Genomic DNA, 26834 nt, shown 5'->3' on the forward strand with positions numbered 1-26834 from the left:
TTTTATTTATGGTGCGTGTGTTGTTTACCTTACGCTTATTTACAGCAGGTCTAATACAGGGATGATGACAGAATGACATTCACAATAAATGGACAAGGAAGGACACTGCTTCATTTTAGTTTTAATATGAATGTCTGCCTGGAGCAGAAGCTTAAATCAATCAAAGTTGACTTTCTTAAACTGACTGTACATTACACTTCATTTTCATACTGAACAACTCAAAGTGTAAAACATTTCTTTGGGTTGTTTACAACACTTCTGCTTTGTGATGTGTGTATTTCTAATTTATATCATGACTTACAGAGAACTTAGACTTAAAAGTGTATTCAGCATCATCTTCAGCATCATAGATGGCTGATGTTAAGAAGCTCTTAAGTTCTGCTTTGGAAAACTCATGTAGAAAGGTTCTTAGAAAACTTCTACAGATCAACTGATATCTGGACACAGGGCCCTGATTGACAGTCAATTACCTTTCAGTCTGTAGAACTTTTAACTTGACTTATGTCATGTTTGTTTTTCCCCCTTAGTCTAAACCAATTAACCCAAACTACAGGAGTGAAAGTGACCTTAGGTCATCTCAGGTGGAGAGGAGGAACAGGTTCAGGGCCATCAGGTCCACTGAGGGACTTTGCAGCCATGTCTATCAAAGGATCAGCCTCTGACCTGGGAGACAGCTTCAAACACATTGGCAACAGGCAGATGTTGTATATATCAATCTATATTCTAAAAAACATTTAACTAAATGAAAATTTCCTGAAAAGAAAAAAAGGCACATTCCAGGAGGATACCTCAATATGCAATCTCAAGTCATCTTTTAAAATCTCAACCTTCTTCAAGAAACATTGTGACTGGAATCTGTCCATTATTTAGCAGCAGACCCTGATGAAGACTTACAGTCGATAAGTGTTGGTCTGCTTGTTTGCCTATGCTCCAAGAATAAATTCACTATATTATTTCACCTGAAGACAGAGCGCCTTAGTTTTTTTTCCATGGTTGTCTGCACCACTTCAGGACAAATATTTAGCAAGACTTCCTGGATTTTGTTTTTTCATTATTTAGCAGCATCATTGTTTCCACTTATACTGGCGCTGTGTCACAAGCTTTTCTGCTCAGCTTTAAATTCTCTGTATAAACAGAGGCTGCAGCGAACAAAAAGATGCCGCAGGCAAACGTTCAGCTGCAATTTCAGTCATGAAAGCCCTAAACGGGGTTTGTTAGATACAACGGCTCAACACTGGGAGCTGATACAGAGAGCCAGAATCTGATGCTCTCTATCTCTCTCTCTCACTCACACACACACACACACACACACACACACACACACACAACACTTCCTCCTTGAGCACACACAAGGCTTGTAGGGCGTGTGTATACCACTGTAGCCATGTGTCAGCTCCAGCTGCCTTCAGGCTCACTGGGAGTTTTTGGGGAAGCGCCCGGGTTGCCAAGGACCTCGGCGCGTACTGTATTGTATCCCGGCTACTGTTGCTATGGCATCTGTATTGTTGCGCTGCCAGCAGCGATAAATGTATGCATGTTTCCCGCAGAGAATGATCCCGCGGAGGGTGGAGTCATTAGCTTAACGAGCACTGCTCAAATGACACCGCACACACAAAAGACACATGTAATCACAGACACAAAAATAGGGAAACACACACATACACACACACACACATACACACACACACTTGCACACCGGTATGTTGTAATTACCACCTCTTTACTCCTGGCAGCCTGATAACAGAACAGTTAGTCAACTAGAACGTTTTGTCTTTTTATGCTCCAGTGTGTGTGTGATCCTGTTGGTTTGTGTGCAAGTCAATGTGAAAGAGAGGAATAAAGGGAGAGATTACTGTAGATGCAGTGTAAGGCCTCAGTGTAATCTACTCTACTGATGTTTGATTAAACTAACAAGCCGGGGGTGTTAAGATCACCATCAGCTCTCAAATGGTCCCATGTTGATCAAGCAAATAAACTTAAGTCTGTTTGAATCCTTTCATATGACCGCCCCGAGTCTGTTTACTTATTAAAGACTTTTATAACCGTGCCCAGAGTGAAATTATCCTACCGGTAATTCAATTGTTGGTTTTGTTTACTTATTAAGAGAGTTTTCACTCCAAAATCACCGGCCTAGCTTCTCCCAGTGAGCAAGCAATTAACCTGCATGAGATTCATATGACAGCCTCAAGTCAAGCAAACTGCAGTATAATAATTTCCTCAGTATCATATGTCTCAGTGATCACTTTGAAAGCATTAACATACTCCTCAATGTGATAATTGGAGTTATTATCACGGAAAACAGTCCACCAGCAATCCTCTGTGATGATTTAATTAGTTAGTTTAATTAACACGTACCTGGATACAGACTATCCAATCAATTACACTCGTAGAAATGAACATTTTTCTTTGCTTGTTGACTATTGGATATTTAGAAATTTTTATTTCAGCAGGATGCTGAAGGATGTAATAAGTGTTAACATCTGATATCTGTAAACTTTATTCCCATAACTTAAGTCACACTTAGAGCTGGGTTTCAAACTGTTTTTTGAGTACTGAGTGTAATATGTGCATAGCATCAAGTATGGAAAAAGTGTCAAATGGCTGGCATCGAAAGCTTGATCACATTCTTAGTTGGTTTTTTTGTTTTTTTTCTTGCTTTGATTGGATATTTCATGATTTTAATCAAAGCACTTTTTTAACTTTGACTATATTTTATTTGAATTTCACGCTGTTGCATTTAGCAGTTTGGCATACTTTGTTGAAAGAGAAAAGGGGTTAAAACCTGTTTTTATTTTCCCAAACTAAGGCTGTGTTCGGACTGACAACAGCACTGTGGGGGGGGGGGGGGGGGGGGGTCTAGTCCTCTCATTCATTTGACTGCTGCTTTGACACTAAGAGTGCTGGCACAGAGAGCTCAGACAAAAAACAAACAGACTCTGGGTCATCCGACAAAAGTGTTTTTCCTAAAGGGGACATATAATGCATAGAATGTGTTTTTCTGTTTTTTTCATACTGTTGTAATATCGGATGTCTATGTTAAACATGGTCAAAGTTACAAAACTTGAGGTGAACATCTGTAAGACAAAATCCAGGGCTTCAGCCTCTCCTGAACACTTTGTTTGCAAAGTTACCTCTACTTCCTCCTCATGATGACATCAGATCGTTCACACATGCCCACAAATACTCATCCGCTCCATAGACTTTGTTGCTTAGGTGGTTCACGTTGTCCACATGCATATTTCTGATCGGATCGGATTGAGAAGTTTACATTTCGAGTAAAGAACAAGAAAAAGAAGTGAAATCCAACTACTATTGTTTGTTTACATGGCTGACGGGGGCCAATCACAAAGAGACAGGAGCTAAAATGACTGAACTGAAGTGCTGCATAAAGGGCCCATATGACTTAAATAAGGAGTCTTTTGAACTGTGAATCATGCGATGATATGCCAGTAGAGCCCTAGAATATAAATACAGACCTGGAAATGTGCAGGATACATCCCCTTTAAGAGGATACATGTCATAAAATGTTGCTGACCAAATATTTGATGTTTTATAGATTCGCCACTGAGTCAAATTAATGCCAAGAGCCCAGAGGAATACAGAATAATATTTCTAACATTTTTTTTATCATATTTGGCTCACTACTACCAATATAATGCAGCACAGAGAAGCAGTTAGTATAGTGTAGCTGACAAGCCATGAAAGTTAGCCAACTTTGCGGTTAATTTCCAGCAAAAAAGTAAACACCCCAAATTACTGAGATACCAGTTCATACAAAACTAATATTATCAGATGACTTCTGTATTTGCTGAAATATCCTAATTATAGTAGAACTTAACCTTATATAGATTATGGACATGATAGATTTGCATGGTTTTCCCATAGACAAACTCTGCAGTTATGAGATCACAGGAGGACTGCATGTAATATTTGTCCGATGCAGGGCTTTAGCTGTTTCTGCTACTGTAAACTAATGTGACAACTATCAGTTTAACAAGTCCTCTAAAGCACTTTGAATAGTTCACTAACCCCAATGTGACATGCATTAAGTCAATTAAAAAGTACAGTTTCTTTTCTACAGTTCATAAATATGCCTACCAACACCTGTCAGGCCAATTATTTAACATGTTATATCTTGTTTGTTTAATCCATACACAACTTTTTTCCTGTCTGTCCAAAGTATTGTTTGTTCAAGCTGTGCAGAGCCAGGCCAGCTGTTTCTCCCTGCTTCCTGTCTGTATGCCAGCATAGCCTAATCTTGATCTGGCTCTAGCTTCATACAACAGACTTCTGAGAGTATTATCAGTCTTCTCATCTAATTGTCAGGAGATGAAATGAGCCTGTATTCCAAAATGTCAAACTACAGTATATTTCTTTAAGGAGAATTTCCTCCAGTGTTTCTACTGGATGTTCCATTTTGTGTCACAGTAACTTGTTGTGGTTCACTTTGAGCAGCAATGTCACCCAGATAAATGTAGATGATTCTAGCAAATTAAACAACACTGATCCCAGTTTGAATTAATCCCACAATTTCAGCCATGACATGGCATCTGTTGGCTACACATTACTCAGTGCTGAAGGCATCATTTCCATTAAAAACTAATTCAGAAACATCTGGATTCCATTGTTGGGCTACAGTTATGTTGGACAGCATATGTTCCCTCTTCTCTCTACCTCGTTGTTTCCAAAAACAACGTACATACCTGCTCATGCTGACATCCGCTCACACCCTTAATGAATTTTATTCTAGCTTAAGGGTGTGTAAACAAATCAACTAACAGACTACCTGGCCCTGCGGCTAGAAAACTTACCAGCCAAATGAGACTGGCTCATTAAGACCAAATTCTGATTGATCTGCACTTCTTAAATTAAATCTAATGGAGTGAACTGAGCAAGACAACTAACACATTTAAATTGGAGGGTCTCCTAATTGAACTTAAACTTTTCTGCAGATGTGTAAATAATCGATGATAGAAAACCTTATTACAACAATTAAATTATTGTGCTTAAAAATGGTGATTGATGTGGAACGCTGCCTGAGCAAAGCTGCTATTCAGCTTTTAAGTTTCATCTAGCTCATAAATGTTATTTTAAATCAATTGACAGAATACAACAGATGGAGAGTGTCTCAGAGGGAGGGAGATGCTGCTCAGTTTTCACAAAGCCATAAAGTTTGATCACTCTCAAGCAGCATTTCCAAAACTGTAAGTCAGTATCCAGAGGGGACCAGGGGCTCGGGCTGTTTTTGGAAATGTTCCTCATGGCGACAGCCCTCATTATGTTTCAGCGAGGCTGACTACTGTAAGTCTCTTCCTTACAATGTTTTACATCACGTTAGTTCATGCTTTATGAGATTAGGTGGCTTTATAGTTCATCAAAAAGTCATTCTAAGGTCAAAGAGAATCAAGAGAAAGATAAGATAGAAAGATGAAAAGTCGTTGCTTGCCTGAACAATATTGGATTTTTGAGGAAAAATTGCAATACTTAACAATTTATCAGTGGACATTCATTTTTTTTTGCACAAACACATAACATAATATTTTACTGTTTAGCATTTAACTTTAATATCAGAGATAATAGTAGCAGTAAATAACAGTATATTCTGAACAAAAAAACAAAAACTACATATAACTACTATATATCAAAAAATGTCTGCAAATAAACAAATGAAAAACTATATATTAAAACAAAAATATAATAGTAAATTTAAAAAATAAATTTGGACAAATTACACTGAAAATATACTAAATGAAACTACATTACTGTTGAAGATATTATTGATATAGGTTAGAATTGGAGAGAGTCATTAAGCCAGTATGGACGAGATTTACTGCATTAACACCTTATAAAGCTGACATAGAGAACCTGTTAGCAAACAGTGTTTATTTACACTTCCAGCAGACACAGAACAATTAGCATTCATTTAGAGTGGTGTTTGTGTCTACCTGATGTGTAGAAGTCCAATATTCATTCAATGTTTTTGCTTTCCACCAAGCCCTGGGAGAAATATTTGCCTCTTTAGATGCTAAATGTTCACCAGCTAGCTGGCTGTTTGTTTTGCTTTGTCTGTTTGTTGATTGGTGCTCAGCATGTAGTGTACACTGAGTTTTTTTCACTGCAAGCTACTGCTGCTATAAACAACACTGATAAGAGTAGTGAGAGTGAACCAAAACAGTAAATTATGGGCCTTTCAACCAAAACAACAAGCTGAAAGACACTATAAAGCTCAGCAGCTATGAGGAAGACCACAGAGTCAGCTGATAATTCTCTGTGGAACTGTAACAACCTGGATGCCATTCACATTACACATAGTCAGTGGATCCTTTGTTACTATAAAATAGAGATTATAGCAACTTTAAAGTGTTCAGCAAACTCCATCTGCTGCTGAAGTTCATGTGATATGATCAAAAGTTCCATAAATCCTCCTAAATGGACCTTGTGGTGAGATTTAAAAAAAAAACAACTTTAAACCTCAATTATATTAAACTTCAACTGAGAAACACTGAAATTGAAGTATATACATAAAAAATGCTGTGAATAAAATCTTAATTGCAGCAATTTATTATCTTTTGTTTGGGTTTTTTGTATATCTGCCAACTGATAATATTGGCCTGCTAATGTATGTCAGACTCTACTAAAACTGAACTTTTAGTACAAAATCATCTAGATTTTTGGATGAAATTGCCCATAAAATGGAAGATTGCACTTTGATTTTAAAATAAAAATGTCATGGTAATATCAGAGCACCAGAACGCTGACTTCACCAGTAAACCAGACTCTCCCCAAGGAATGAGACGGAGAGAAGAAATGGGTTGTTGAGGGGACAAAGATATCACACAGGCATATAATATTAAGGAGAGGAAGAAAAGTTATTTATATGGTGTTATCTATCGTCCTGGCTCCCTGTCTCTCCTCTCAGTCTTATGTAACTTGAAAAAGGGTCCCTGTCTGATTCGGAGGCGTGGATGGTGCAGCGGAGGTTCTGGAATATAATCTATTTGCTAATTATAAACCAAGGCTAAAGCACGACCAAGCCGTCGCTCCACTGAGCTCAGGGCTATACCCGGAGGCTGGGGAAGAATTAGCATAGTCTGCACACGCACACACAAATACACACACACAGCCTCAGAGTGATTAGACCCGCCCTGGATGTGAACAGCAATTAACTGCAATCAGAGCCCTGTCCCTCTCCTCCCCAGCCCTCCCACCTTCTCTCCCTGTGTCTCTCATCCCTCGCTCTTACATCTGCATGTCAGTCCTTTCACTTGTTTTCGTCTTGATTATTCTTAAAAGGGATCCCTAGATATTTGGGATTTTACTTGGTTTCTTTTTTTCGCATCATGTTGGCGGGGAAAGACTTTCCGTCGGGTCTTCAGCTCTTAAGACACAAGCTAGAAAAACCTGGAAATTCCTAACAATAAAAAAAGTAAAGTATCTGTTTCAAGGTCCTGCATTAGACTGAAAAATTCATCTTTTCAAGAAAAAGCAGCCACTAATTCAGAAAAAAATATCCCCCATCTTCTATTTCCTTGCAAGCACTTTCCTCTTCCATGATCCCTCTGTGTTCACAGGGATATTATCACATCACAGCGGTTCTGATCCTCAGACTACTTATTACAGGATGCTTGTAATGCTGATGATAGGAACTGAAGCTTATTCTACTGTGACATTCAGTCTGGTTACATCAGCTAAAGACTGTAAATAAAAACTAGAGAGTGACAGGAAAAAGATAACGGAGGGGGTGGGGGGAGGGATGGAGCATTTGGTGGGTGTTCCAGAGTGGAGGCACAGATGCAGCGTTGAGCCACCGAGACGCCCTACGGCCCTTGAATGAAACTCAGCAACATTAAGCCCATGCATGGAGGAAGAGTTGACTATGGCAAGTGCAAAACCAGCAACACTAGTCCTGATATTTCTCACTATCTGCTATCTAATAAAATATCAAACATTAAAACTGACTTAGCAACTCTGAAGTTCCTCACATGGTTACCTGATTTACAGAGGATAATCTTGTTGATTGGAGAGATAAAAGTCCAATTCTCTCAGTTCAAGGAATCACCTTATTACAAGCTCTACTGCTCTACATTTCAGACCATCTCCGGCTGCTGAGAAAGTGACTCTCCACTCAGTATTTGCCTTGTGCCAGGAAAAAGGAGGACAGTCTTGCAGAATGTACAATCAATTCGGTATAGCTCAAAAAAAGATTGGGTTGATTGAATTTCTTGAACCAATCAGAATAATCAAGGACTGGCCTAAAGCTTCTTAGACCCACTGATGAACCAGAATATGTTAGCACAAGGCTAATTGAGCCCTTGCCATATCAAGCCAAATGTGGAAGGCTGGAAAAAAGACATGCACGTAATTAATTTGTAATCTCCGTGATCACTAAATAATCATAAAAAATGGTTTTGACAGATCACAGGGTCTCCCACAGTGTTTTATAGAGGAGATGGGCCACTTTGCCTGAAATAATAACCACCTCCACTCATACAAAATATACTTTTCTGAACTAAAATATTGACTTTAATGGGGAAGGAGCAGTGGTGCTATTTTTGATTGTGTCTGCTATTTTTGATTGTGCCGTACACTGCATGAATCACAGATGTAATGGGTGGAAAATGTTCAGTATCCCATGAAGGAAACCTCCCTCCATCATTAGAGTGTAGCGTAATAGCTCAAGCACTTGCAGCTGTTGCTTTTAGAGGCTTAGAAAGTGGCCCATAGTGAGCAGGAGAGAAAAACTAAAGTGTTTGACCAGTGGGAGGCTTCTCATAGTGGTCAAACTGCCTGCTAACCAGTTCACAGACCCACAGTACATCCCGCAGACCCTCACTGGTCCTTCTGTTTAAGAAACAACCTTCAAAACTCTACATCTCTCCATCACACTCTCCCCCCTGCTGGCTCCTTGAGTGCACTGTCCTCTAGACTTTCAAAACTGTCATCATTTTCTGTCTCCTCTCTGTCCTGCATCAGGATTTTCACTCCCCTGTTTCTCAATCTGGTACCATCTTCCTCAATGCCTCTCCAGCTCTACACCTCTGAACCCCTCCATCCATCCATCCAGGGGATGGATCCTTCTGGAAACCCCTGTCTGCTCTTTCAACCTTCTCCACTACATCCTTCATCTAAAATCCTCCTGCGACTTGCCCTCCCAAACCTCTGGCCTCTTTACTTTTTTCCTTTTTCCAACATATTCTCTCCATTCCTCCATCTCTCCCTGCTTCCTATCATCCATTCAACCTTTCAACCTAAGTGGCCCCATCTGCCCTCTAGCCATCTGTCTCCATTTCTCTGGATTTCTTTTTCAACCCCCCTTTTTCCCCCTCATCTGTATTTTCTAAATCATCTCTCCCATTCCATCTTTGCTTTTCATCAACCTTGTGACACCATTTTCAGGGAGCAAAAATGAAAAGAACATTGCTGACAATAGTTTATAAAAAAAAGAAAGAAAGAGAGAAAGGTGTGAGGAATAGGAGAGAGTAGAGAGGCGGGGAGTGTGTGTTTGAGTGTCTGTGTGTGTGTGTCAGACACTAGATGACAGCAAGCATGAGCAAATAAGAGAGTGAAAACAAAACTGAAAGGAAAATCAAGAACAATGGAGAGACAGACAGAAGTAAGAGGAGAGAATACAAGATGAGAGACACTGAGAGAGATGGAATAAGTGAGAGAACAAACAGGAGAGGAGGAGAGCAAATATTGGAAAGAGCAAAGGCCAGATTAAAAAGTGCTCGTCTGAAACTGAATTGGGGCAACTGTAGATCTATAACCTGCTGAGCTGCGATAGCACGCACAGGAAGAAGTGTAGTCACTGAGCAAACACACAGCAAGCACACACTTACACTTACAGCAGACATGCATGTACCTGTACACACACTGCTTCTCTTCAAAACACTGGGATAACAGTGTTCACTTGGTTCAAAGAACACAAATACACACAGAGGCTATTTGCAGGAGAATCCATGCAGACTTGTACTTGGTGCCCACCTTCAGCTTCACAGTCAAATGACAGGCTCTGTCATGCTTGAATGCAGGCGCAGCTGCTTCACAGTATGAAGTGTTAGCATGAGGCAACACTACCTGAAGTTCAAATTATGAATTATTACCCTAATCTGCAGTTCCCATCAGCTTTACAGAGTGTTTTGGAGTCTTTCAGCTCTTTTTTTTTTTGGTTTTATGCCCTGCAACGTTACAGGTTCTTTCCCAGTCACTGCAGGCAGCTGTTTTCAGCCATAAAGCTCAGATATGATACCTGTCCAGCAACAAAGTAGACACAGTTAGAGACCAGCTGGGGAACATAGTGGATCATTTAGCAGGTAAAGAGACAGATATTTGTTTGAGGAGTTGGTAGAGACCAAACCAGAACTAAAAGGAGAGTGAATATATCCATCAGGTGGACACAAACACAACTCCAAATGAAAGCTAATGTTGCTCTGTGTCTGCTGGATGTGTAAATAAACATGTCAGAGTTGTGTTTACAGCATGTTGCAGTGCTCCCAAATGGCCAAAATATTACTTAATGCAGGTTTAAAGAGATGACATTCTTCTTCCATTTGATTTTGGTATATCAGAAAGAAAATGTGACTTATTTTACTCAATTTATACAGCAATGAAGCACTGAATAGCCAAAGTTTTTTTTTAGTAAAGCAGCTGCAATCAAGTGCTAACTTTAGAGTTGAATCAATGCAAGAACATTTGTGTATTCTCTCTTAGCTGCACAAACTTGTTATAAATTGATTGCTTGCATTTGATGAATGTCACCTGCTCATGAGGTGGTGTGTGTTTGTCAGATTTGATCAGTGGTCAAATCAATGCTGCTTATATAAGGCAGAGCTTCAACTCCTGTGTAAGAAATCAGAAGACAAAACATAACATATTTAGCAGTGTCAGTAGTGGTATTAGAGGACCTGAAAAAATGAGAAAATATGGCTGTCAACACTGCTACTGTGACAGAAATGAAGACAGAATGGTTTGTCATGAAGTTAGATGTCAGATACATCTAACTAAAGCAAAGTAGCCCATGACAGGTGATGTCACACTGTTAGGTGTAACAAGAGGATGTTCACCTGGACAGTAACCTGCAGGAAGACCCTGAGGCAGCTGCTGGGGTATGAGAGTTTTGAACAAGTTGTCATAGCAATACAATCTGAAAAACATTTAAAAAAAAGTTTGTGACTTGTGCTCATAAATTTCATCCATACCAAGGAGATAAGTGGAAATGCCCAAAAATTGGTGAATTAGCATTTTCCACAGTTTTTGACATTTTATAGATAAACTGAGAATGAAAACCCTCATTAGTTGCAGCTCTAGCTAACTTCGTTGCTACTATTGCTTCCTTCATGGCACAGTCACATGGCCCAGCAGAGATTCAGTTTTGGATCTCTGCATAAACACACACTCACTTTCCAATTCAGGCTTAATCAAGATGAGAGGAAGGAGCCTCATTTAAGCTCACTCATATATTCATTTCCTCATGCATAAGAACACACACACACTCACATACACACATATTCTGGAAGATGCCCAGGCATTTAACATTCTTGGAAAAAGATCGCTGCAGGTTTTGAATCAAAGGTTGAAGGATGCACTTGGAAAAGGAAGACGCAGCAGGAGTGCAGATGGGAAGTGATATCAGTCTTTATCCCTCTTTTCTGCATCTTTTCTATCTCCCTCTGCTTTATGTCATTTATATAACTTAGCTTGTTATTTCCATGCACGGTAGACAGGCTAAGAAGCAGAGTATATTACTTTAAGGCTCTCTTCATCTTTCTACCACTTCTAGGACTTTCTCAGGAGTGTTTTGCCTTCATTTGATAGCAGACAGTATAGAAGCACAGGAAACATGGGGAGAGAGGGGGGCTGGTATGCACCTTAACTACTCCACTATCAGGACAACCTGCGACTAGAGCTAAAACAATTCACAGATGAGTTTATCAACAGAGAATTAATCAGAATCATCATTTTTTCTAGAATAAATGCCAAACATTCACTGCTTCCAGTTTCCAAGATTTGCTGTTTTTCTTTGTCGCATGTGATAGTAAATTAAATATCTTTGGGTTTTACATTGTTAGTTGCACAAAACAAGTCATTTGAAGATGTTACATTGGGCTTTAGGAAATTGTGATGGATACTTTTCACAGTTTTCTGACATTTTTAAAGAACAATGAGTGAATCGATAATGAAAATAAGGCTGCTTTTTGTAGTTTTTTGTACGTACACACACAGTATAACTGTTCTTCAAGGAGAGACTGTCTGACTGTTTCAAACATATTCTGGCAATTGGCCGCTTTTTGCTTTAAACTATATCCTTAACCCCAGCATTTGATGTTTTTTTAGATGGTCAACAGTATAGAGATGACAGGAAATGAGGGCAGAAAGAGATGGGTACTGACATGCAATGAAGGTCCCTGGTCAGACTCCCAACCAGGAGGTGGTGGTGCATATGGTTCATGCTCTGCGCCTTAAACCTTAGACTGCATGGCTTTTGAAGGTTCATCACAAAATGAGGATCAACTAAACTGTCCACTCTCCCAAGGTTTAAAACTCAAATCAGTCCTCACAAAGATAGATTTACAAGACTTCACAAACACACACACACAAAATGATTGTTATTGTTAGAGTTGGGAACTTAAGAAGGCACATATGATTTTTTTTAGAATTTCCTTTTCATATTTAAGCACCAACAAAGCCCATCTTTTTGAGTAATTTTCTTGTTGCATTTGAGACTCAGTTTTGTTCCATTCTGTCACTTTCATTCTCTGTTTAAAACTAAACTTCAACTATCGATCCACACTTTGTTGAGCTGAAAATCCCAACTACTCCAGTCCCACTGAGGACTCTGATCCTGAGCCCAACGTGAGCAGAAATGTTTGCGTTCAGATTTCAGGAGTTTCCCACTCCTTCCCGTTAACTGTCCCTGTTTGACTGTGAACAAAGCACACACAGTCACATGTGCTCTCCTCAGAGGACCCCACAGCAACTGTCAGATGGGTGATGATAATGGAGGCTTGTCGCATCAATAAGGCATGAAAATCTGTGCACAGAGAATTTTTTTTGGTGGTTGACTTCAGCCTAGTGTGACTCTTCCTCCAACCTGATGGATTGCTGCAAGCCCTGCTGTGAGCTGTTGGCCCACTTCCATGACAATGGGGTACAACCTGATTCTGAACACAAAAAAAAAAAACACTTTCCCTGACATGACTCTTCCTAACCCAAAAAAGTTTTTTTTTGTGTGCGCAGATGTGTGTGTGCGTCTGATTGAGCAGGGAGAGGGTTCCTCTGGGATCCTTGGCTGCCAGACTCATTACAACATCCACACATATACACACACCCACACACACCCACACACACACACACCCACACACACCCACACACACCCACACACACACACACACACACACACACACACACACACACACACACACACACACACACACACACACAGCCGTCTCCTCCTCTGGTCTGTTGTGACCCAGAAACTCCATATGGGTCAGATCATACACTGAACCCTTCACTCCCACTCCAGTCTGAGAGAGACAAGACTGTGTGCTCATATCCATCACTACTCAGTCATTTTTATTTTGCCGCCAATCTTTTCTGTCCCTCAACAAAACAACAGCTGTCTTTTCTTCTCCACCGTCTCTTGTTTTGTGTTTGTTTATCCCTCCGTCCTCTCACTCTCTCGCTCTATTTGTATCAACCCAACCTGTTTCTCTCTCATGCAAAGCCAGACTAAAATCTCACCCAAAAAAAACAAAAAAAACAAAAAAACAGGCATATCAGTTCCCACACATTCATTTTCATTGCCAGCATCTCCACAGTCTCTCTGCGGACAGTTACAAAGCCAACAGCTGCCTCTGCTGCCATCTTCTGTCCAATAATGTCATTACTAAAGATCGGAGAGAGAAACTGACTGATCAACTTCAACTTCCAACTCTAAAACTGTTTTTTCTTGCTGGAGGCCACTTGCTGTTAATTTCATTAATAGTAGTTTACTGCTACTAGTGATACTACAAGATATCACACAAATAAGATAGACATTTGGTGAGTAACATCACTGTGAAAAAGTAAAGATTTTTCAAAAGAACAATGTGGCAGATGTAGGATAAAGCCTTGTCTCTGTGACTGCTTCTGTCTGAGCATACAGCTGCTCTCAGATGCTACTCCTTCACTTCACACTGTACAGTGTTGGCAGGAGCAGTGGCAGTTCTACATGAACCACAGGGACCAGCTGCTATTTCAGAAGGGCCAGTTCATTTAACTTTGCAACTAAGCGCTCAGTTTAGCAGCAGAGTGGTTCGAAGCCAAGTCACACAGGTAAAGTATAAAGGTAAAGCAAATCTTCAAATCAGCTGTATCATTCCATTGTGGTGTAATGCACCAAACCACATAATATTTAAATAGTAAACTTTAAACTCATATAAAAAAGAAACAGTGCAGCCATCATAAATCATAGGTTTTCTACACATACATGTTTTCTTAGCATCCAAAAATACACACAGTGCCTGATATAGATGCAGATCAGCAGTGACAGGAAACACATTCACAGATCTAAAGGTTTATGTTCACATTGAAAAGTATCAATGCCTGTGCCAAATACATGACTTCCACTCTTTTCTACAGTATATGCATGACATACAAAAACTAGCCCACAAGGCCTACAGTACAGTATTCTCATTTACAACTCATTATACAGCACAGCTTAAAAACAAAACATGAAAGGAGAAATTCTCACAAGCACAGCCTTATTCACGAATCACACACAGGCCACAGGTGACTGAACAACCAATATATACAAAAATGGAGAAATCACAAATGATTCAAAAAGCTACGGGCTCTGTCCCTGCAACTGAGTCTGTGTATACAGCACACTAGAACACAGCTAAGGAGTTAAATACACACAGACAGACTATCCTACACACTCCTGACTGGATTAAAATCACTGACCAGTGCAGGTCATGTTCAAATTACCCCAACTCCCCTCGAGAAATATATCCAGTTGGAATGGGGCTAAAGATAATCATGTAACCATCATTCAAGGTCTATTGTTTGCTGTGAGGCCACATTGTGTTATATTTATATGTACATAATGCAATTCTTGTATGCTTGTATGCTATTTCCCATGCAGAATACAAATTGAAGCATAAACTCTGTGCCATGAGCTTGTGAGCTGTGTGTAAACCCAGCCGTCGGTGTAATGAGCTTCCATGTGGGATTCTGTGTTCAGTCATTTTGTTACAACTTTCGGTTACATTTTCATTCCTGTAAGGCCTGTTCCTATTATATCAAGCATTCTAGCGACTACAAAATTTAATTTCCCAAATGGCGTTCTTCAGTCAGGCTTTAAAAATTAGTTATAGCATTGTTTCATTTTCATCATTTCATTAAGCTGGATTCGACATGACAGGTACAACTGGCGCCTCACATGATCTGGATGTTATTCTATCAGCTGTGAGTACTGAGTGTGTTGTTTGTTAGGGTAGTTGTTTGGTTGTTAACTATCTTTAGTTAGCTTGTTGACTGAGGAGTAATTTGTGTGTTTACCTCTTTGGTTAGTTGGTTGGTTAGTTTTGTGCATGTCTCTTTAATTAATTCTTTGCTTGGTTTTATTCATTTATTTTCTCTTAATTTATTGAATATATGCAAACTAATTTTTGATTTATTATTAAAAATCTTTTCTGCATTTTTCCAACCTCATACTCTGTGTAAAACAGCCATTTGGTAATGCAAAGTGAAAGCTTATCATTAACTGACAATAGGAAGCTGTAAATGGTGTTAGAGTAAGTTATCCCCAGACAGTGTGGCTGTAACTCAGATCTGTAACTGTCAGCTGAAGGGAGGAGAGCGAGAAGACAAGAGAAGGTGATCCTAAAACAGCACTGAGGACAACTTAAATTCTAAGTGTCAATGTATTTGTGTGAGTCTATATCTAGTATATATAGACAGAGAGGAAAACTGGAGACAAACTGAAAAACTGATTGAGGGATGTGCAGGAGAGAAAGAGTGACAGAAAATGAAAGAGAGAAAGAGGAGAAGGGTCTGATAGTGGACAGAGATGTAGCAGAGCAAGAAGTAAAGTGAAGTGAAGAAAAATGAAGTGAAGAGGAGAAGAAAAGTAAAGAGAAGAAAAATGAAGTATAGAGAAGTGAAGTTATGAAAAATGAAGTGAAGTGAAGAGAAGTGAAGAAAAATGACGTGAAGAGGAGAAGAAAAGTGAAGTGAAGCAAAGAAAAGTGAATTGAAATGAAGTGAAGCAAAGCGAAGAAAAGTGAAGAGAAGAAAATTTAAGTTAAGAGAAGAAAACTGAAGTGAAGTAAATTGAAGCAAAAAGAAGAAAGTGAGGTGAAGAGAGGAGAAAGAGAGGAAAATTGAGGTGAAGAGGAGAAAAAAGTGAGGAGAAGTGAAGTGAATAAAATTGAAGAGAAGTGAAGAAAAGTGAAATGAAGACAAGAAAAGTGAAGAGAAGTGAAGTGTAAAGAAAACTGAAGTCAAAAGAAGAAAGGATGTACAGAGAAGTCAAAAGAAAAGACGACAAAATAAGACGCAGAGAAGAAAAGTCAAGTTAAAAGAAGAGGGGAAAAGAGGAGAAATTAAAAGAAGTGAAGAAAAATTAAGTGAAGAAAAGGAAAGAGAAGAGAAGTGAAGTGAAGAGAAGAGAAGAGAAGTGAAGTGAAGGGAAGAGAAGAGAAGTGAAGTGAAGTGAAGAGAAGAGAAGTGAATTCAAATGAAGACAAGAGACTCTTCTCTTCTAGCCAGAGTTTTGCATATGACAGAGGAGTCCTTAGGGAGCGGCCGTCCACAGTAACGCCTGAATCTACCTGCCTGTCTGCTCCAATCAGGATTAGCATCCAGAGGTCTAAGCCTGGGCGAGGAATGATGGGTAATAGCGAGGTGGCTGTGGACCTGCGGGGTGTGATAACAAGGCAGACACGGCTACACATGCAGAAACACACACAAAACACTCACATGTAGATGCCTGTACACACTCTCACACAAACACACACACTCCCAGTCTCCCAAACCCGATGAAAGGTTGTCAATGTTGATAAATTCTACAATTTTAAAAACCAATCTACAAAAGAACACAGACCCTCCCGCGGCCTCACACACACAGACACACACACAGCCTGGAGTAGGGATAAATCAAGTGGGCAACATGTCATCGGCTGCATACTTTTGTGTGTTGCTAGGGGCGATATATCAGACCAAATTGCTAATCATACTGAATAATATGAGCCAAAGCAAAACTGTCTCTCTATGTGAATCACTCTATTTATCTATTGATCTATTATAAATGAACATCAGACTGAAAAAAAGAGAATGAATTACATCACAAGGGAAACTTTCCAGAATGTATAAAGAACAGTTACAATTGTGCAAACATGTCTATACATCCATACAAACAACTTCTCAGTTGTGATTATCAGAAAATCTATTTGCATACATTTACAATACAATGCATTTCAAAACAGCAACTTCATAGATATTTTTATCATTTTCAATATGTTTCCAATATATTTCGGGAAATTTATTTACATCTATCTACATTTTCTGTTTGAAATGCATTCCAAAAGCGTTAGAAAAACATTTTAGATGTTTGTAGAGTGAATGTTGTCTAATACACAACTGGCAGACAGGTGCATGAGAATGAAGTCACTCAGCAGTAGGCAGTGACCTCCTGAAGGCTGTCAGCACTTTTTCAGGGAATTTAGTGCTGACAGTGCGGGAATCTTTGTAGAGAAATGATGTGAGAAAAATGTATTTTAAATGTATTAGAGCTATGAATTTCAAATTACTGTATATATTTACATAATTTTCTCTGTTTTCTGGTCAAATGATGAATCTGTTAATAAAGAAAATAATCAGAAGATTAATTGCTTATGAATCTCAAGCATGATTTGTGACATCACAACTAGTTTGGAGCTAATCGTGGTCAAGTGTGTGACTTAGTGAGATGTTAAAACTTGAAGCCTCCAGTGCACACTGAGAATGGACTTTATAGTGATGTAGGAGAGATTTTGTGTGCAGCAGCTCTAATGAGAATGAGAAGGAGTAGATGTCCTTTTATACATTTCTAACTAGCTATTTCAAACAAGGTCATTGGACTTTTTTGTGGAGAAACCATATTTGACACACATGATTCAAAGCAGAGTATTTTTATATGTCTTAAACATGCCTGGGGGGATCTTTAAGTTATTATTCATTTCATGCCATTTTATAACTATTTATGATTTATGCATTTTCAGCAATAGCCATTAAATATATTTACAGTCTGTTATTAGCTCTTTATACGTTATTTATAATTGTTAGTGGTGGAGTCCACCATTCCCATGCTGGATTGAAATAGCCTTCCTTCACATGAGTGAAACAATGCAATATGTAATCCAGTGTTACTATTTGCACTGTAAACAGATACACAAGTTACTCCTCTGTTTTATTTCTGGTGTGTTGTGGTATTAAAGCCGCACTCGCTGATACCACCAGTAACCCACAAGCGTTGCACAATCAACCAGGACTGAAATATTAACAAAACTTTAAAACTTGTTGTTTTCTAGAAAAAAAATCCTTGTAATAACTGTTCAATTTAAACTAAGTGTTCGTCAATCATTTGTTTTTGTACATATATATGCTCAACCATATGCTTACCTAAATTGAACATTTTTGCATGACCAGCTGCCTTGCTGCACTCACTCTAGATTACATTATTTTAGCAATTAATGTCTATTAATAAATTACAAGTGTGTGAATTAAACACTCTCTATTTTACCTAGAATTACATAGTTCTTTCCAGGAAACTTCCCAGGAATTTATGGACACGTAAAATAAAGCAAATCTTCAGTTTTTTAATTAATGTGGTTTCGCTTTGGACCTCAGGATACATGGAATACATGTTGAATGACTGCTCAGTGGGCCCTACAGCACAGAGACAGAAAGCTAGATTTAGCTACTGACAGACAATCCAATCATACAGTGAAGAGCAACTTGGGTGGTCAAATATGACACAGGGAGAGAGAGGGGCAGGGCACAGAAAAAGGAGAGAGGACGACAGAAAAAGACGAGGAAACAAAATTTTCACTGAGAGAGAACGCAGAAAAGGGGAGAGAAAAGAAGTGTAAGAAGTTAGAGTGCAAAGGAGAAACAGAGGAAGGGATGAAGATGTAAATAGACTGGAAGACAGACAGAGAGGATGTGGAAAAACTGAGAATAGAAGAGGAAAGTTGGAAAAAGGGAGTGAGGGATAGAAAGAGAAGATAGAGAGAAAGCAAGCACAAGGCCACCTCCCAAACCAAACTGGGCTATCCGACACCACACAGGCCAGCTGACCGCTATTTCCAGCATGAGATGACCCACCAGCTGTACCGTGGGGGAGTGGGCGAGAGACACACACAGAGAACAGAGAAGGTATGTGAGAGAGAGAGAGAAAGAGAGGGAGGGAATAAGAGCTTTATTTATTCACTGAGGCTTTATTTAAGCAGGCAGGTCTCTCTAGGAAAAAAAGTTATTTACACAGACAGACAGGCAAGAAGAAAAGCACCTCCTGAGGAAGAAGAGAGGGGAGATTACCTGTCCCAATTCCCTGTTTGCATAAAGAAAAAAACTTGACCCCACCGTCTATCTTTCTGCCTCAGTCAGTCTGTTCTACTCTGTGTCTCACTCAGTGGACCATTCGAGGTCATCCAGTATTTACAAGCGTGATAACAGGAAATAAAACCTTCATGGCCTCTCACTCATCCCATCATGCTGCGAGGGTTTCAATGTCATGGTCACTCATTACACAAACAACACTTTCACCCTCAACAGTTTTAGCTGTGGGTCAGGCTAGGTGGCAAGTTAGCCCGGAAACAACGGAGTCCAGATTTAGTTCTGATTGTGTTGTTGACTTTAAATGCAGCGAGGGCCGGGCTAAACTCAGCACTAGCTCACTTCAAAGTGTGCAACTACAGCAAACAAGATCATCACATCACTGGGATGGCAGCGTCCACCGGCTTCTACCATGTTGTACATCACATGCCTGCATGTAGTGTGTTTATGGTGCAAACACAGACTGCTTTATGACAAAAATCAGTGTTGGAAGTAATTAAGTACATTTGTACCTCAAAACTGTACTTTATTGTATCCATTTTCTGTTATGTTGTGCTTCTACTTCACTACATTACAGAGGGACATATTGTTCATTTTACTCCATTTATCTGACAGCTGTAGTTATACTAACTTGTCAATAGTATTTTACATACAAAAAGAGACATATTCCTTCTAAACTTCCCTTGAAGTTTTATTTAAATGACTGCTTGAAAGCCCAAAGAGCCCATCCAAAATTTCACTAAAAATTATTACAGAAAAGCCTTGCAGTAATAATAATATACACAAGACTTGTTTTTTCTTTCTTTCTTTCTTTCCTACACCATTCATCCTGACACAAACCCCCCCAGATTTATTTTATGGCCCTTTGGAGGGCCTGGACCTGGATTGAGAGCCACTGGACTAAACAACCTAACTGAATATGAAGTAGTTACAGTGAAACTAGTTCTACCTCGACCAGCTACAACAGTTGTAAGTGTGTGTTAAAGTCCTTAAAAGGTCATCCCACCAATTTCACACATGAAGGTCAGCTTACTCATACTTCTCAGCCTGTGAATACAGTTGAATAACATCTTCTGTGACAATGTAGGAGCTCTGTCAAGTCTGAGAAATACTGTAAGTAACGATGTCACAATGATGTCTTAAAAATTTTCTCAAATTGAGCTTGGAGACTACAAATTTTTAACAGAAAGCCAACAAACTGCTGTTGTGGAGTTTGAAAGACGTGACTGTTTACAGGGCAGGGAGGGTCCAACAAGGAGACACTATCAAGTTGCATTATCGGAAGTGTAGGATCCGGTGTTTTGGAAGCTTGTCTTGTGAATTCTACTATATGAAAGTCCAATACTAAATCACTAGAGTACCCTTTCAGCACACACCACAATGTGGATTATTCCTTTTATTTCATGGTCACTTGCCAAAAAGGTAAAATCAGCACACTTGTGTGGCAAAAGATCCTCAAACTTAACTAACCACTTGAAGTTTCATTCTTTAGTGAATTAATGGGTTTTGGAAAGCCTTGCCTATTGTGCAAACAATACCACAGAATACAGCACATTTGAAATTGATGACATAATTTTGCTTATATTCTGCTTAATTCATTATAATTGATGTCTTGCACATCTCTGACTGTACAGATGCTTCACTGTGTCCTCTCTGACACCCAGCAAGGTTCAACATCCTCTTTGCAAGAGGAAGAAAAAGGGTTCATGGGAAATTTCAGAAACACTTATACTGACAAAATCAGAATAGTCATACTAGAAATTCAAAAAACTTATCTAACAATAACTAACTGATGTCTAAAAGCAGCCTGCACATAGCACTTTTAACATTCCCCAAATACAATGTGGATTCACACATATAAAGGCACAGCAGTGTTCAGTGTCAGATCAAATCACTTAATTATAACCTTTGAAAATAAAGGGAAACGTGGTATCAGGCTCCCTTCAGTCTCTGCAATCACACACCATAGATACATCTGTCACATACAAGCAAGTATACACCACTCTCACTTTAACCAGTTCCTCCATCTCCTCTAAACCAGTCAACAGTGTAGACAAAGCCTTACCAAGTGTTCTGCTCAACAAGAGAATATTAGATGAGTAAGACACAACCTCTATTCAGTTGATTTAAACAGCTTCTAGCATCAGTGTCTGCTGCTGGAACACTTCTCAGTCTACTGGAAAAGTTTGGAATTGTTTATGAAGTTTTGTTAGTGGTGCTGAGCATACTGCGGGGTATTTTCCTATCAGGAGTCAGAGGGGTCTTTAATATTGCATACACCAGCATATGATATCTCGCCTGCGCAGATCGATACGCGCGCACGCGCGCACACGCACACACACACACACACACACACACACACACACACACACACAGTTGTGAAGTGCGTCTCTCCTACCAGATCGACACTTGATTATCTCTCCAAACTCGTCCTCCACCGGCTCGTCGCAGTAGTCCTCGGGGCGCACACCCTCCGCCATCGATCACAGGTTCGCGGGTGTAAAAAGTTGATTGTGGAGAGGGGGGGGGTTTACTAAACAGACAGGTTAAATCCAACAGAGAGGGAGGGGAACCCAAAAGTGCAAATCCAGAACAAACCGCCAAAGGAAGAGCGCACGATGTGGACACAGGAACCGAGCTCCGGTGAAGACGGGGAGGACGAAGGGAGGAGGATGAGGAGGACCGGCCGGTCTGTCAGACGGGGACAGACGGAGAGGAGCAGGTGTGCAGGGGGGGCTGGGTGTCGGAGCATTCCCACCTTTAAATAGTAGGGTGCTAAGAGGTGGCACTCTGTCCCGTTTGGCGGACGCCATGCGTAAAACCCGACACCCAGCGGACGCGTCAGTGGACATTTATTTCCGCACTGAGGCGATGATGTAGTTGCAAAATATCAAGGTGAGTCAACCATGGAGACAACTATGACCTCCTGTGGGTGGTGGTCACGTGACAGGCTACAACCAATGTAAACAAAATTCTATTTAAGCGTCACGATTTCCCCAATAACCCCAATCTCAATGATGTGGGTTACTTTGATGCTTCCAGATTTAGGTCAGAGTTTATAGCAACACAGAAAGATGGAAGAAGTCTATTCTGAAAAGAGACAGATGGATTCTGACAACCTTGATATATGAGCATCCAGTTAAAAATCGTATTAATTGCGTATCAGACTATGGATAGAAGGCTTTAAAATGTCTTCAAAACATTTTTAAGTTGGTCTGCAGCTGTTTATGAGGAGAAAAAAGAATGAAAGATCACTGAAAAATGAAAATGAAAAATCTAAAATGTAAAACTGCCACCTCCATGTTTGCCGTTCCTCTCTGGTGGGAAAACGCTCCGACCATTGTGGTTAGATGGCAGCACTGTTACACACTTACTAATATTAGATATGTTGATAAACTGATACTCACTCTGGATTTCCCGACTATTCAGTTACTTGGTTTACTGTAATGGCTCCATTACGCACGGCGCGGCGCGCATTTATGAGCCTGAGAGTTCCTATTATTAGGTCTGATGATATGATGGATCCAAGCCCCGCTCTGGGGCCACAGTTTCCCCGCTATACTCACAAGCCTGAGTGGGTGCTGTAAGTGAATGAGGTGTTCCAAAAACGGAAACTAACCTCGGCACTGACTGGCATCCCAGGCAGCCGCCGGCTGGACAGACTGCTAGTGGTGCTGTCTGCACGAGGCTGTGTGTGTGTGTGTGGGGGGGGGGGGGGGGGGGGGGGGGGGGGGGTAACTTATGTCGTTCAGCTGCTGCACTTGGTGATGTTGACATGAGCTAAAGTCGTTATATTCAAAGCCCTGTTGACTCTTGAATAACCTCTACTGTATGTCTAATAATAATTATTACTATTATGAATATTATTATTACAACAACAAACTAATATTTTTTTCTTCAAATGTTTTTTCTTCTTCTGACTGTATTAAATCTGAATATATTGAAAAGCATTGAAGTAGTAAACTTCCCCACAAACCTTGCTTGCACATTTGATGAAGCAGGGATTATTATTAATAATGTATAATAATATGTACAATAATATAAATAAAGAAGTATTTCACATGTAGTATTTTATAGGGGCTATGGATAAATAAATATATATTCATTTTGTCTCCAATAAGACAAATTCAAATACAGTACTCTAAGGTTTGGGAGGGCTGGTGTTGTGTAAAAAGTACAGCTTGAATGATATATTGGCCAATCTTATTGCACATATATCAATATCACTGTATATTTTGGTTGATATTTAACAAGAAATTATCATACAGAAATGCTAAACTATGTTTGAAGTAATGTAGAAACAGTTTTACCATTACATAGTTTTCACCAGAAAGCACTGAGAAATGGATTTTTCAACTGGATCATGTCTTGCACCTCTATAAAATCAAAAAGATATTTTTTTAAACTCCCAAATATCAATATCAGTATCAGCCTTAAAAGTGCTGTATCAGTCAGGCTGCTAGTAAAAAGTACTGTCAACACCAATCCCAGATACAGAGCACATGAAAACACATTGTATTTGACTATGTTGGACAGATGGGGTCTTTGTCATGAAATTGGGAAAACAATAAAACAATGTATTTGGTTTTCTGAGCTGATAAGGAGGACCTGGGTTACCATGACCCCAAACACAACATCAGGGTAAAAATAAAACCACATATTATGTCTTCCACAGCTGTATTACAGTTTGAGAGCAGACATTAGCTCTCATGTGATTCGCTGTTACTGTGATAATAATAAACTGGTGAAAAACAACTACAAATGTACCATTAAGATCAGATGGCCTAGTAAATAGAATGATCAGAGCGCTTTATGGACAGACTGATTTAAGGACTATACTGAAGCACATTAAAGTATCTCTAAAACATAGTTAAACTGAATCAGCCTCCTCTTTGATTAGTTCAGACTTCTCTGGCCTGAATATTCACATATAAAAGTGATTTCATTTGAATGTGGAGTGTTTGTTTATAAAACATGAGAGGAAAATGCTTCAGTGATTCAGTGTACACATATTAGATTAGAAGCAGTTAAAATACAGGTAACAAACTAACAAACATTGCTGACATGATGATCATTTTTTTAATTTCAGTTCATTTCCTCTGAAGGATTTCACTATAAGTTGAAAGTTCAAGGTGGTCTGTTTTCTCCAGTCAATGTGTGTTGCAGGCATTTTCATCTGTGGTAATGGCCCAAGAAAAGTAAAGTAAAGTAGCTCTGTATTGTTATCCAAGCATGCAATAAGATAGAAATGTTTGAATAATTCTGGCACAAAGTAGGTATACATTTACATTTTCTTGAAAAGATGTGCAACAATGTGTAACAATGTCCTCTTTCTTTAAGCAGAGGTATGTGGGAAGTCACTACAATAGTGCTGAAGAAAGCTCAGCACACACCTCTTTTTAAGACAGCTGAAAAAGTTAGCCATATCTAAGGTATGATGCTGGTATCAAGAGTATCCACACCTTCAGAATAACTGTGTGGTATGGCAACACCTCAACACATGACAGGAAACAGCTGGACCAAGAGCTGCAGACTGCATCAAAAATCATCAAACAGGAGCTGCCCTTAAATACTTAAATGTACACCATAAGGTTACGGAATAGAGGACACAAGATCCTCCAAGACTCCTCTCCTTAAACAAATTTTAGATGGACTGCAGTCAAAAAGTGTACAAACATTAACGGTCTCCAGAGTATGAATCATAATGATGTTGGTAACTCCTTTACCAACATAGCTGCGGTACTTTCCAAACCATCAAATGTATAATTAACACATGGTATCAGAAAAGTATCAAATTATCATTACTGTTGACAACCTTAGCTGCTACAGCCTCACAGAGCAGCTAAAATGGGCCTTAACTTCTAAATCACCAATGTGCTATTGCCTATAAGACACTGTAATGGTCGTCAAGTCAATTTGAAGTCAATTTTATTTGTATAGCCCAATATCACAAATCACAACTTTGCCTCAGGGGGCTTTACAATTCCTTAGACCCTCGATTCAAATAAGGAAAAACTCCCTAAAAAACCCTTTAATAGGGAAAACATGGAGGAAACCTCAGGAAGAGCAACAGAAGAGGATCCCTCTGCAAGGACAGACAGACATGCAATAGATGTTGTCTGTACAAGACAGAACAAGAAAGCCAAATTAAAGAAATACAGCATGGAAAACAGGATGACAATATTATAATAGCCAGTGTGGTAGCTAGTGTATACTATACTTTGCTGTGCTAGTGCAGTCAAAGTTGACTGCGGTGCTGATAGCATTGCTATGGGAACACTTGTTTCATGTGTCAGTGTAGTTACGTCTCATGTCCTGAGGCTTCTGTTTTGTTTTTGAATTCACCAAAGGTATTGAATCTTGAAAGTTGGCACTCCAGTTGCACTGGACATCCTGTCAGATGTTCATCTGAGGCTCAGTAAGATGTTTCAGCTTCATCTCAGATGAGAAGAGCTTTGCAAGCATTCAAAGGAAATTGTAACATGCTGTTGCATAGATTCAAGATATTCATATATTCATTGTACAATGTACATTTCTACATTTTAAAAGAATTCTACAGTCACAGTTTAATTGACATCCTTCTAGTAAACTATAGGTTACTATAGAGTTATTATGGAATTGGGATACAGTCTTATGAATTGGGAGTTTTGTGTGGAAAAACTGGCCTATATTCTGTTTGATACTCTAAATCAGTTGTTCTCCAAGCGGGGACCGGGGATCCCCAAGGGGAATAATTTATTTTTTTACTATAATTCCATTCAAGTAACACAATGGCAGAAGGTATGACTATTTTGGTCACGGGTTTCTTACACTTTCTATAATATAACATCTAAAAACGAACATCTTATCAGACACTATCAGACTTTGGCAAGTAGTGTCTATCTATGCTTGAACTATTTAGCAGCTCTAAATGTGCCAACTAGCTATCGTTAGCATTGATACCTTTTGCAAGTAATGTGGGAATCAGTGGAATATGGTCAAGTTCTTGTATTCAATCCACTGAACTTAAAAGCACAGTCCCATCATACCACAGCAGTTTTAATGTCTCTCTCTCTCTCTCTCAGTCCTATTAACAAAAACAGATGTTCTCTAATATCATAATTGCTCATTAAGATCACACATGTTGACTGGGGTCTTCTGGTAGGCATACAGGCTAATGGACTTAAACAGTAACAGCATCATTTTGATTGTAGGTTTCTAACTTAATAACCAGTCAGTCATTCTACTGGACTGTTGTATGTGTGCTCATAGATCTT

The 26834-nt window shown here is 39.4% G+C and overlaps 1 protein-coding gene across 9 annotated transcripts in view; it reads right to left on the minus strand.

Moving 5' to 3' along the window:
- Window positions 1–26834, minus strand: part of dmd (dystrophin) — a 320693-nt gene that overhangs the window by 292858 nt on the left and 1001 nt on the right. For 4 of the 9 annotated variants that reach the window (XM_044344899.1, XM_044344896.1, XM_044344897.1 and 1 more), the window contains exon 1: window positions 21977–22575. The exons of 1 other annotated variant lie outside the window; for it this stretch is intronic. In XM_044344899.1, the coding sequence (XP_044200834.1) occupies window positions 21977–22058 (82 nt within the window). In that variant the 5' untranslated portion in view covers window positions 22059–22575. Of the gene's footprint in view, window positions 1–21976; window positions 22576–26834 lie in introns of those variants that run through there. 4 more of the 9 variants (XM_044344901.1, XM_044344900.1, XM_044344902.1 and 1 more) reach the window with 1 other exon arrangement.

This window comes from Thunnus albacares, chromosome 24, assembly GCF_914725855.1.
Source record: "Thunnus albacares chromosome 24, fThuAlb1.1, whole genome shotgun sequence".
Taxonomy (NCBI): domain Eukaryota; kingdom Metazoa; phylum Chordata; class Actinopteri; order Scombriformes; family Scombridae; genus Thunnus; species Thunnus albacares.